This window comes from Podarcis gaigeae (assembly GCF_964106915.1).
Source record: "Podarcis gaigeae genome assembly, chromosome: 10".
Lineage (NCBI taxonomy): Eukaryota > Metazoa > Chordata > Lepidosauria > Squamata > Lacertidae > Podarcis > Podarcis gaigeae.
Genome location: NC_139686.1, coordinates 11,804,619 through 11,817,729, shown reverse-complemented (window position 1 = coordinate 11,817,729; position 13,111 = coordinate 11,804,619). Strand labels below are relative to the sequence as shown.

Sequence of the window (13,111 nt, the reverse complement as noted above, 5' to 3'; positions counted from 1 at the left end):
GAGAGCAAGAGGGATCGTTGCGCACCGATCCCTCTTGCTCTCCAGGCTCCAGTGAAACCAGCACGAACCCTCCGAAGCGCAGAGGAAGTTCCCGCTGCACTCTGGATGCTTCAGGCGGCTATTCCTGAAGCCAGGAGAGTCTTGCTCTGCTGGCTTCAATGAAAGGAACCCGAAGCCTCCGGAGCACGGCAGGAGCGCTCCCACTGCACTTCGGAGGTTTCGCGTTGCTATCGCTGAAGCCATGGAGCCTGCATTCTCTCCATAAGACGCACACACATTTCCCCTTAATTTTTGGAGGGTGAAAAGTGTGTCTTATAGAGCAAAAAATACAGTATGTGCTAAACATATATGTTAGAATTCCTGCTCCATGATTGCAGTCATGGGATTGTTGTCTATCACATGATAGTATATGTTTTGACTCCACAGAGTGGGAAGTGACAGAGACAGGATGTTTGTGTTACTGTGTTCCGTGAAGTGGGACTATTGTCCTTTGTTCTTTCTCTTTGCTGTCTGATGCTAGAGAGGGGGGGAGCCATGTTGCAGTGCTCCGTGTGTGTTTATATGTAAATAAAGTAGATTAGCCAAAATGCTGAGTTGCTGGAGTCTGTTATGCAAGCTGCGCAAACTCTGTGGATCCCTAAGTGTGCCGATGTCTGTTGGCATTGGTTGCTGTGATGTTCAGGCAGAAGAAAGCTTTTGAAGCTCCCGAACAAAAGACCAGGTGGAAGAGAACATGCCAGTCGGGCATGAGTCTCTGCCAGAGTCCTACTTGAGTGTAGGATGAGCTCCTAACAGTTTTCATCTCTTTATCTCTCCCCACCCATCCCAGGAGAGCGATGCTGGACCATTGACAGATGTCCCATCTAGGTGAGAATGCGTGCATGCATTTCATAGTCCACTTCCATTCTGATGTTGAACCATGCATTCAAATTGGGCCCTTGTTCTTTTAGCAGCGAACAAAGTCCACCCCAGGTGATTTCTTCCTCCACTTCAGAATGCACTAATGGAACACATGGTAAGCAACAACCTGGATCTTGCTATTGCCAAATGTATGAATTACTTTTGTGGGTGGTTGGGGTTTTCACATCTGCCAGGAAGGAAATACTATGGAGGAGATGAGGAACCTGTGGCCCACCCAAACATTGCCGGGCTCCAATGCCCAACATACCTGGCTATGCTGACTGGAGCCGGTGGGAGTCAAAAGTCCAACAACCTCTGAAAGACCGCAGGCTCCCTGTTCCTACAGCTGTGGTCTAAACCACTGAGCCTCATGGGCTTGCTGATTGGAAGGACAGAGCTCCCATTGCTCTGTCCCAGCTCCTGCCAACCTAGCAGTTCGAAAGCACAACAGTGCAAGTAGATAAATAGGTACCGCTGTGGCGGGAAGGTAAACGGCATTTCCATGCGATCTGGCTTCCATTACGGTGTTCCATTGCACCAGTAGCGGTTTAGTCATGCTGGCCACACGACCAGGAAAGCTGCCTGTGGATAAACGCTGGCTCCCTCGGCCTGAAAGCAAAATAAGCGCCGCAACACCATAGACACTTTAGACTGGACTTAACCATCCAGGAGGTCATTTATCTATAGCCTGGAGTGCCCAGTTGGCAGCCTCTCAAGCCTTCTAATCTGTGGGCAAATCCAGACAGCCTTAAAAGAGTTGGAAATCTTGTGCCCAACAGCACTACTGTTAGGAGGTCTGCTGCACCACAGCTTGGAGGCAAGGGCACATGCCTTATATGCACAAATCCCTGGGTGTGTTGAGTTTTTGTAAGGTTCCGGGGTAGCAGGGCTGGAAATGACCTTTGCCTGACATCTTGGAGAAGCACATCCAGATGCAGACTGGACACCATATCTAGAAGGAAATGATTCTCCAGAGTTGCATCCCCTTAACAGCAGGTTGCGTGGCAAGGCCCCCAGACCAGCCCCTTGTTAAAATAAATTCACACGGACACAGAATATTTAGTTTAAGGTTACTGGCAAAATTTTAGGCCAGAACTTTATTGAATTACAGAAATGTGAGTGGTATTGGCTAAGGGATTGGCATAGACTATACAAGACACCTGCCCGGTTTGCAGGAAGTCAATAAGGGTAAACCATCCCAATAAGAAGCCATAGGGAACCTGCCTGTAGCTTTCCTCGGTGTTCCCAGAGGCCTGGCATGGCCCTAGCCCCTCAAGCGGACTTTGGACAGAAACCAGGCCCTGGCTTCCTTTAATAGAATACCCTGGGTCAATGGAGGGGCAGGCAATGGCTGACCTCTCCTCCCCCACAATCCATTGAGCCAATGCCTAACTGCTAAACCTTACAAAGTTGTGACGATTGCTAAGAGGTAGGCGAAAACCAAGTGGCCCGTGCCAATTTGCCAAATGGAAAAATTCCTACCTGGCCCCTTTCCCAAGACAGGCAACCAACCAATGTCCAAAGCAAGGCCAGAGAACACATACCGTATTTTTCGCCCTATAGGACGCACCGTCTCATAAGGCGCATCTAGTTTTTTTTGGGGGGGGGGAAATAAAGGGGGGAAATTATTTTTCCCCCAGGCGCGGGGCTGGGGCGGCGGAGGCCCAAGCTTCCCCCGACCCCAGCCCCCAAACAGGCAGCTCTCTGCAAGCTGTGGGAGCCCAGCGCTGGCTTCTGCTGCTTGTGGAGAGGTCCGCGAAGCCTGGACGCACTGAGCTCAGCGCGTCCAGGCTTCGCGGACCTCTCCGCAAGCAGCGGGAGCACTCCCGCTGCTTGCAGAGAGTTGCCTGCATGCCGAAGCCTGCGTGCGCTGAGTGAAGCCTGGAGAGCGAGAGGGGTCGTTGCACCCCGACCCCTCTCGCTCTCCAGGTTTCAGCGAAAGCCTGCATTCACCCCATAGGACGTACACACATTTCCCCTTCATTTTTGTAGGGGGGAAAGTGTGTTCTATATGGCGAAAAATATGGTAAATTACAGAGCGGGTGGGCAGGTGTTCGGCAGCGCGAAGCAGGTGCATAGCCATGCTGCTTTTAAACTCCTCACAATCCCCCCGCTCAAAAATGATTGGCCAATAGGTGATTGTGATGCCACCCTGGCATGAAAGTGTTACTCTGCCCACACCAGGAACCGGGCTGGGGGCCTGCCCACAACCAGGACCATTCTAATGATGATCCCACTTGTGTTTTTCTCTGCTGTGAAACCGATGCAAACCTTTAGAATTCTGAGAGATGATATTGGACATTATTTTTTGTTGCAATTCTTCCTACCCATTGCAGACTTGGACTCTACACTACTGCACACCATAGAGGAGACAGTCTGTGAAGTTACTTTGCTGCCAGGTGAAGAAACTGCTGCAAAGGAAGAAGCTAACGGGGAGACTTTCAGCAAGAGCACTGGTATGGTACCTTTGGATTATTGGACTCCAATCCCTTCTGCTCCAGCAAGTCCCTTGGTTTCTGTGGTAGGCATAGAAGATTGACAGGACCCTTCTCCACCAGCCTGCTCACTTGCCTGCACGACATTCCACTTTGCCTGTGGCTACCAGGCCAGCACTTGGATACAAGGCTGTCCTAATCCTAAAATGATTTGTGTTTTTGTGACACTAGTCAAATTTGCAGAGTAAACCCAGCATCTTAAAGAGCCTTTAAATGCACCTGTTCACACCTGTACATGCCCACCTTTGCCTCAAAGCTTCCCTTTTTGCAGAAGTCAGTTGTGCATAGACAAAGGATTTGCTACATTTCACACTTCAGGTAAAATTTTGATGAACTCATCTTCACCCATGCCAGTGCAAAGCTGGTATCTATGCAGCACTGTTGTCCCACCCGAAAAATATACCAGTGGACCAATAAATGCCCACTCCTGCTTTGAGCTTCCCTGTTGAATGAGATGATTTGCTCTGATTGCATGTTTCGTTTTTGTTTTTAATTATTATTTCTTCCATCCACACAATTCAGCAGGAGATCCTTCTTCATCTGAAGACCTGGCTAGTGTTGCTGTGTGTAAAACCAGGCAGAATGACAAGTGAGTTTCAGGTCCTATGGATATCATCCCACCCCCTTGGTCCCTACATGGTCACCTTCTCTCTCAAGCCTCCATTTTGTCAAGAATCTTAGCTAGTAAAGGAGCACAGGAGGCCTTTGCAGTTCCAGTAGACAAACCTGTGCAGGTTTCCCACAGCCATCTGGTTGGCCACTGTGAGAACAGGATGCTGGACTGAATGGGTCATTGCCCTGATGCAGCCGGCTCCCATCAGATTTCAAGGGAAAAAGCAACTATTTGACTTTCAGAAGATTTCTGAAGGCAATCCTGTATAGGGAAGTTTTGTAATGTTTGATGTTTTATTGTTTTTAATATTTTCTTGGGAGTTGCCCAGAGTGGCTGGGGCAACTCACTCAAGTGGGCAGATTATTATTATTACTACTACTACTATAGTAAAGGTAAAGGGACCCCTGACCATTAGGTCCAGTCGTGGCAGACTCTGGGGTTGCGGCGCTCATCTCACTTTATTGGCCGAGGGAGCCGGCGTACAGCTTCCGGGTCATGTGGCCAGCATGACTAAGCCGCTTCCGGCGAACCAGAGCAGCACACGGAAACGCCGTTTACCTTCCCGCCAGAGTAGTACCTATTTATCTACTTGCACTTTGATGTGCTTTCGAAGTGCTAGGTTGGCAGGAGCAGGGACCAAGCAACGGGAGCTCACCCCGTCATGGGGATTCAAACCACCAACCTTCCAATCGGCAAGCCCAAGGCTCTGTGGTTTAACCCACAGCGCCACCTGTGCCCCACTACTACTATATTATATTTTAATGTTGTCTGTCCTAACCGCATTTAGTGGTGGCAAAATCAGTGGCAGCAAAACTGGCATTTTTGGGGAGACTCCTGTTTCCTTAAGCACTTCTTGTTTCTGGTGCCAAAGACACCTTATTTAAAGCTGGTTTCACCATCTCTGAGGAATTCGGGGAGGGCAGCACCCCGAACAGATCTGAGAAAAAATATTCAAAGTGTGCTCCTTCAAACCCCATCACCTCTCCTATAACCAGGGAACTTGCCAGAACTCAGCTCTGGCACCTATCAGCTGGGCGCCATTGCCATTCTTAAGAGAACAAGGGAGGTATTTGTGGTGAGTTCCGGCACCTTTTATTCTACAAAAATAGCACTGCCTATAACCACATGGCCTGATAGCGTAATCATTTGTCTCTTCTGTTTTCAGTGTGTCTCCCAGTGAGAAGGAAGTGGAGGTAAGCCTTTCAAAATGTTTGCTGTTCTTCTGCCTTCTCTCCCATGCCCAGAATCAGCCTCCCCTAACCTAGTGCATTCTATATATTTTGGACTACAGTTCCCATCATCCTTAATCATTGGGCTTGCTGGCTTGTTCTGCTGGGAATTGCAATCCAACATCAGGAGAGCCACCAGTTCTCTCCATCCCTGGTTTAAAGCTGTCTGGCATTTGTTCAGAACTGCAAGTGAATTGCTTTTGTCATCCTTCTATGTAGTGTCCATTGGATCATCTTGTTACTGGTTTATTATATTATCTTGATGTCGGCATAAAATGTGTGTCCACAGTATAGTCTCTTCCAAATCCACACAGTTGTTTCTGATCTTGTGAACAGCATGCCTCTACTTTTAGGTTTATCCTTCATTGCTGGTCAGTTTCTCCTCCTTTTAAAGAGAAGTTGTTATCTGCTTGCTTTCCATCTGCAAGAACTGGTCCTCATCTTCTTCTTTGGCGATCACTCGTAGCCAAGTAATATTGTCTTCCAAAAACACGGTTTTAACAATGAATCCATAAGTGACTGTGGAGGCCAATTCTGAATCCACATGTCCTTCCACAGTGGGGACAGTGGTTTCCCAGCAGGAGTTGATCACGGTGAGGGTTTGCCAAGCATGCCTTCCTCTTAGCATGTTTCTCCATTTTGCCCTGCATTGGAGCGTCTTCAAAAGCCATGACAACTTTGGTAAAGGCTGTTCTCCAATTGGAACGCTCGCAGGCCAGTGTTTCCCAGTTGTCAGAATTTATACTACTATATTTTTTTTTAGATTTGCCTTGAGAGAGTCTTTGAATCCCTTTTGTTGACCACCAGCATTATGCTTTCCATTTCCCCTTGCTGGTAGCTATTAATGGGCAATCCCTTTTGACCAGGAAACTTGATTTATGTCATTGCCTGCATTGGGGTTGTGTGTATCTTTTTTCCCCTTCTCCAGGGAGAATTTCTTCGGCTGTCTCTGGGATTCAAATGTGACCTCTTCACTTTGGAGAAGAGAGTCAGGCTGGAAGAAAGGTCCCGGGATTTAGCAGAGGGAAACCTGAGGAAGGAGATTGCCAGCGCCTTGAAACTACTTGATGTAAGGATGGGCTATGTGCATCTGTTGCTCATTGTTTCCCTTGGCTTTGCTTTAAAAGGGTGAGGATGGACATAACATTTTTAGAGTGAGGTGGGTAAATTGAGAGTGTCCACATTGCAGCTTTGTCACCTCCTAAAGCAAGCTTTGAAAACCAGTGAAAGGTACTGATTGGCTAGTACCTAGGAAGTCACCAACACACTTCCCTCCATTGTTTCTCTGCTCCAAGGCCATTTGCAACAGTGTGTGAGTAGCCTGCCTGAATCGGGGGACCTTCTGCATGCCCTGAGCTATGACCATTCTACCCTGCTGCTTAATCTTCATTTATACAATGGCTGCAATTTTTACATGCCCTCTTTTTCTTTTTGAACACTGTTCCTGTTCAGTCTCTGTCCTCTCTAAGTGAAGATAACCAGGCACAGGAGATCGTCAAAAAGCTTCAGAAGAGCTTGGAGCTGCTGAACCAGTATGCCACCAGGCTTGCCAGCAAGGCAGAAATGCTGGGGGCCATTCATCAAGTAAGTGGTCCATTCCAGAAAATGTAAACGTTGCCTCTTTCTTTTAAAAGCTGGGTTAGGGAACTTGGGTCCCTCCAGAGATTGCTGGACTCCCACTCCTGTCATCCCTCCCCATTGGCCAAGCTAGCTGGGGCTGATGGGATTTGGAGTCCAGCAATGTCTAGGGTGGGGCACAGGTCCCTCAACCCTGTTGTTAGAAGGCGCAAGCTTAAAATTGGGCCATTCCTTTATTGGGTGGATGGTGTGATCTTGCTATATCTGCAGATGTTTGAAGACCTGAGGAGGAACAGTTAGACAGGGAAGGGCAGTCGTTACAGAAGAAGTGGAAGGTCCATTTGGGAGATCGGTTTTGGAGTTGCGGCGTCTGGGGCAAGGAAGCAGGAGAGAAACTTGAGGGGCACCGTAGCAGAGGGTCACATGCCAGGAAGACTGCTGTGGTTTTCATGGGAAGGAAAAGCTATGCATTGATCCTGGGCAGCTTTGTTGAATGCCTGATTTCTAAGTAAAATCCACAAATGGATTTGGAGTAAAACCTCGCCTTGGCTGAAACTTATCTGGGAGATTTATTTTGCCTTGTGCTACTTCATACAACTTGTGCGGACTTGGGCAGAGAGCAAAGGTCCCATCCTCTGTCGGTTTACTCATTTGCTGTCGCCAGTGCTTTTTCCCCCCAAGGAAAATAGGTTCTGGAATGTTCTAAGGAAAAGCGGGACATTCTGGAATCAAATCAGAAGCTGGCATGGCTTCAGTAAATCCAGGGCTGTCCCTGAAAAATAGGGACACTTGCAGGGTCTAGTCTCTGATAATGATTAAAGTCACTAAGGCCAGATTAAACTAACCTGAAGCTAACATAAGGACTCCTGTTTGTGCATGGGGGTTTGAGGCTTCAGTCCTATCTCGTGGGCAAAACCAATATTGCTCAGGAATTGTCCGTCTGATCATGTTTACTATAACTACAGTGGTACCTCCGGATGCAAACGGGATCTGTTCCGGAGCCCAGTTCGCACCCAGAAACGAACACAACCCGCGTCCGTGCGTGCGTGGGTCGCGATTTGCCGCTTTCGCACATGCGCGTGACGTCATTTTGACCATCTGCGCATGCACGAGTGGCAAAACTCAGAAGTAACACACTCCGTTACTTCTGGGTCGCTGCAGCGCACAACCCGAAAATACTTATCCCGATTGCTACTTTAACCCGAGGTATGACTGTATATGGTTATGTTTACATTACTGCATGCTCCGCACCCAGCGAGCTCCCACTGCTAATTTTTGAAGCAGCGTTCACATATTAGCCACAAGCCATATCAACCCTCTGGTTTCTTGACAAATACTGCTGCTTGCATGCATTTAGTTTTTTCTCAAACCAACTTCAATCTGACGAGCAAAGTTAAGCTGCATTCACTTTGCACTTCAGAAGAGAGTCTGCTTTAGAGACAGGTGTCACGCCTCTGCAGATGACAACTTCACGAAGAGGAGTTCTTGGTGTGGGGAGGGGAAAGTAAAAAAGATTGTGTTCTTCGTTCGGGTGTAGACATCCTCTGATGTGAAAAACGCCATGCAAATGCAGCTTGGAATAATTGGAGAGAATAATTGGGTGCATGCTTCCCACCTCGGATCAAATCTATGCTTCCAGGTGCCATAAGAAAGCTGCAGAGATAGCGCAGGATAGTGCGCACCCCGGAAATTATCTCTTTCAGCTTCTGCCTACTGGAAGAAGTTACAGGGTTATAAAGACTAGGACTAGCCGCCTGAGAAAGAGTTTCTACCCAAATGCAATTTTGGTTTTAAACACAGTGTACGGAGTATATTGTATTTAAAAATGGGGTATCAGAGTTTGTAGGGGGCTAACCAGGTTGGGATAGCTGAGATAGCAGGCTTGTTGGGTTTTCATTGTTTTATGTAGGTTTTTCAATTTTGTTGTTCTGTATGGGACAATGACAATAAAGATTATCGTAATTGTAATTAATCGTAATTAATCGTAATTGGAACAGAGCTGTTTGAGCCTAGTCGACAGTTGCAGCAGGATCAAGTAAGAGAATGGACTGAACCTCTGTAGACTGCAGTTGGAAGGGGGAATTGCATTTTTAATATTCTCCTATGTAAAGCACACCCACCTGTTCAAGTAGAAAGCTAGCACAGCAGAAAGCAGGCTGAACTAGAAGCAAGTATATTCTTTTTAGAAAATCTTCGCTACAGACAGAGGATACTAGTTTTGACTCCCCCCATGGCATCTTAGGCTGAAGAATCAACTCTCTATCTTAATAGAAGCCAGGGGTGCTTGGGGGGGGGCGAGAATTCTCACTCTGCTGGAACTCTTGGGTTCCCACACTCCTGTGGGGGGCGGGTTTGGGGGTGCGCTGAGCTCTAGCGCTGCCCTCCAAGCCTCTCTGCCGGCTCCATGTCACAGACGACACTCAGCACGCTGCCATTATCCTCTGCAGCAGCCGGAAGTCCTCAACTCCCTATCTTAATAGAAGCAAATCGCTGCCTTCCACTGTGTGTGCAGATCAGATTGTACAGTCCAGTGTTTACTGGAGCCATTCTGCGGCTCGCCAGGTTGTCCTCTTCCTTTTCCCCTCAACGCTTTAGGCGAGCTCAGCTCTGGAACAAATTAGCCCAGCGTCCTTCTAGATGCGTTTTTGGGGCAACACTTCCCATCGGCCTCAGTGGCTCGTTCTGCGTTTGCACGCAAGGACCGCTCTACAAATTCTCCGGCTGGTCTCCGCATGCCCCCCTAACTTTCTGTTTCTCAGGAGAGCCGGGCCAGTAAAGCTGTAGAAGTGATGATTCAGCACGTGGAGAACTTGAAGCGTACGTACGCCAGGGAGCACGTGGAGCTGGAGGAGCTGAAGCAGGTGCTGCTCCAGAACGAAAAGTCCTTCAGCTCTCTCGGGGACCGAGGTAACAGCTGGCGAGGTCCTGACTTGGCCTCGCATTAGCTGCCACCATTTTCTCCCTTGCTTCCCTGACTGCTGAGCATCTGATGCACACTGAGCGTCTTGGACTCTTACTGGGGAGGGCAGCATGAATGCAGGCCTGAGCTAGTGGAGGCTGGAACCATTAGGATGAATGGACCTTCAATCTGCCTGCCTGTCAAGCAGTCTGGGGCTGCTACTGCCTTGCAGCTTCCTCCTCACCTATCTCAGTGTTGTCCCTTGTAGGATTCAGCAGGGAGGAAGATGGAGACACAATTGCTATGCCTGGCATTTGCTCTGGCGCCACCTGCTGTTAGTCTCCCAGCCTACTGGTTGCAGTAGGCATCAACTACCCCTGGCCTGTGTGGTGTAGTGGTTAAGAGTGGTGGACTCGTAATCTGGGGACCCGGGTTCGCTTCCCTGCTCCTCCACATGCAGCTGCTGGGTGACCTTGGGCCAGCCACACTTCTCTGAAGTCTCTCAGCCCCACTCACCTCACAGAGTGTTTGTTGTGGGGGAGGAAGGGAAAGGAGATTGTTAGCCACTCTGAGACTCCTTCAGGTAGTGATAAAGCGGGATATCAGATCCAAACTCTTCTTCTCCTTCTCTGCTGTGTGTGGGCTTAAGAAGACCATAAGAGCTTGCCGTATCAGGTCAATGGCCCATCTAGTCCAGCATCATGTTCTCACAGTGGCCAACAAAATGTGAAGGCAGAGCATAGTTATTATGGCTAGTAGCCCTTGATAGCCCTGCAGACCTTTAGCTGTGCCATAGATTCATTTTCTCCCCCTACTCTTATTGCTGTTGCAGATGAATCTTCGATTAAAAAGCTCTCTGGTTCCTTAAAGGTACAAATGTTGCTGCAGTTCTAAGCTTCTAGTTCTCTGCACACTTTGCCCCTGATACAGTGGTACCTTGGGTTACATACGCTTCAGGTTACGGACTCCGCTAACCCAGAAATAGTGCTTCAGGTTAAGAACTTTGCTTCAGGATAAGAACAGAAATCGGGCTCTGGCGGTGCTGCGGCAGCAGGAGGCTCCATTAGCTAAAGTGGTCTTCAGGTTAAGAACAGTTTCAGGTTAAGAACGGACCTCCAGAATGAATTAAGTACTTAACCCGAGGTACCACTGTAACCTGCTTTTTCCTATGCTGTGCCCTGCTGCAATCTTCGACTCTATTGATCTCCACTCCAATGATGTGATTTTTTAAAAAAAATCTGACTTGTTTTCCTTAAAGAAGGCTCTGAAGTCAAATTTGGGTCAAATCAAAACTTTATTAGCAAAGCCAACAGGCCACAGCTATACAAAAATTAAAAATAGAAATAAGGATAAAAGGGAGAAAAGAACAAGCAAAAGGAGGTCCGTCAGATGAACAAGTCTGTCACTCAGATGGTGGCCCTCAATTTCATAGCTCTTTCGATGTACCTCGCGACCTTCTCTGTTGATCAAATTTGGGTGTGTGATGTCTCTTGAACTAGATTCCCTTTTTTAATTATTCTACACAAACAACCAAATTGCCATCCTTTGCAGAAGTTGGCATTTTGACAATCTGCTTGCTTTTTATAAAGAAAATTTTACGTTCTAGCTCATAGGGCTGTGATATTTTGAAAGTGTGGGCAATGTCTGGTTAAGCCTCAAGCGGGAGGGAGAATCAATATTCTGCATGGTAACTTTGCTCCCTTACCACCACTGGCCGAAGCAAAATAATTGGAGTTGGTTTGTATGTGGAGCTGATGCAGGTGATATATACAGAGTAGAATATTCTCAGCATCAGTCGTTGAAGAAACAAACTGTAGGCTATAGGTTCTGATGAGATTAGCTTCTGTAGAAGAATACAACATGCTGGTCTGGAGTTAAAATGCAAGTTACTGATAGGAGTTTGTTTTTCTAGTGCTGATGGTTCAAGTGGAACTCAAGAGTTGTGCAAACAGTGGCCGCAACCCTGAAAATACAGATTTTCAAGTTTGTTGGCGGTGCATCCTGTGTTGAAAGTTTAATGAGTACCTTTAAGTACTTTCAAGGGGGGATGAGGAAGAAATTCGTCTGGCTCACATTTTGATGCGGACTCGCCAAATTTGCACTTCCTCCTTTAAAATTTTGTGTCGTTCTCCAGCCAAAGAGTGCAGATAGCAGAATGTGTAACATTAGTGAAAATTGCACAAAGAAAGCCTTCTGTTAAGGGAAAACTGCTTGCAAAAATGCATGTGTTGGATACAAAAAGAGGTGTGTCAGAGACAGGCATGAAAATGCACATGGATATTCACATGATTTTTTAAAAAATTATTTACTCCACAAATGTATGCAAAAACAGTGTGAACTGAACTTAGCCTGGGAAAATAAGAAACCAACATTAACACACTTTCAAGTAAACCTAGCAGGGACATTAGACATAAATGCTCAAATTGGAGCTGATTCTGAACATGACCTGCTGCTGCGCTTTGCTCGCTCTTTGCCTTTCCCTCTGTTCTGCTTCTCCATATTCTGCCACCTAATTCCCTAGTTGAAGGAACTCACAAGGAGGAAGATGCCCTTAAAAAAACCCCTCTGAGTGAACTTTTGGGAACTTGGAAAATCCCTGCGATTACAAATCTCAAAAACAGTTGGCTGCCTGAACTGCAGAAATTCAGGCTTGGTTTTTCTCATGGTATGCTTATGCCTCTAAATGACCTGAAATGTAATACAGCAAAGAATCTTGAAAAGAAGTCCCTCCCTTCCAAAAGACAATTGGAATTTACAATCGGGCAACATTTTGGTGTTCTTGCTGAGTAGCCTTTTTAAGGAATTGGATGGAGGAGTTGCTTCTTCAACTGGCAATAGTTTGCACAGCCATGCTCTTCCTTTTGAAGTTTCGTTCACATGACCTGTTATTCCTTGCCACTTGGTTTTTATTCTTCTTGCACTCTCCAAGGTAAGCCCCAATTAGCCGCACATCTGGTGCTGCTTCAAAAGGCAACCTGGTAATATTTTATCTGTGTCATAACATCATGGCACTCTGAATGTCCCTATCTCCAACCCACATCAATGGCTTCTATCGGGGAGAGGCAGGGGATGTGAAATTATGTGTCTGTGGTCAAGTGCTACTCATTTCAGAAAAGGGAGCTGACATGCGATTAACATCTAGGGACAGGGAAGAAATTTGGTTTGGTTTGCATCTACAGATGCGGCTGGTGCTCGGTTTGGTTTGCATGAAAATGCCCGATTTGCATTTTTCTGAAAAAATATGAGAACTGAAATGCAGCAGTGCTTTGACACGCTCACGCCTCCAAATTTTGCAATGCCATTCTCCAACCACACGTGTACAAAAAATGTGTTTTGTTAGGGGCGCTTGCTCTCAAAAATGTGTATGTTTAGGAGAAAAATGTATGAGGAGGGCAGA

General features: G+C 47.1%; 2 protein-coding genes across 2 annotated transcripts in view; both read left to right on the top strand.

Moving 5' to 3' along the window:
* Nucleotides 1-13,111, top strand: part of GYS2 (glycogen synthase 2) — a 147,635-nt gene that overhangs the window by 116,695 nt on the left and 17,829 nt on the right. The window lies entirely within an intron of this gene.
* Nucleotides 1-13,111, top strand: part of IRAG2 (inositol 1,4,5-triphosphate receptor associated 2) — a gene marked incomplete at its 5' end in the record, with an annotated part of 60,686 nt that overhangs the window by 38,058 nt on the left and 9,517 nt on the right. Inside the window, 9 exons of the mRNA XM_083699668.1 lie at nt 830-867; nt 951-1,015; nt 3,237-3,356; nt 3,918-3,984; nt 5,174-5,201; nt 6,166-6,306; nt 6,690-6,821; nt 9,575-9,722; nt 10,547-10,584. Coding sequence (XP_083555794.1) covers nt 830-867; nt 951-1,015; nt 3,237-3,356; nt 3,918-3,984; nt 5,174-5,201; nt 6,166-6,306; nt 6,690-6,821; nt 9,575-9,722; nt 10,547-10,584 — 777 coding nt within the window. The remainder of the gene's footprint in view (nt 1-829; nt 868-950; nt 1,016-3,236; nt 3,357-3,917; nt 3,985-5,173; nt 5,202-6,165; nt 6,307-6,689; nt 6,822-9,574; nt 9,723-10,546; nt 10,585-13,111) is intronic.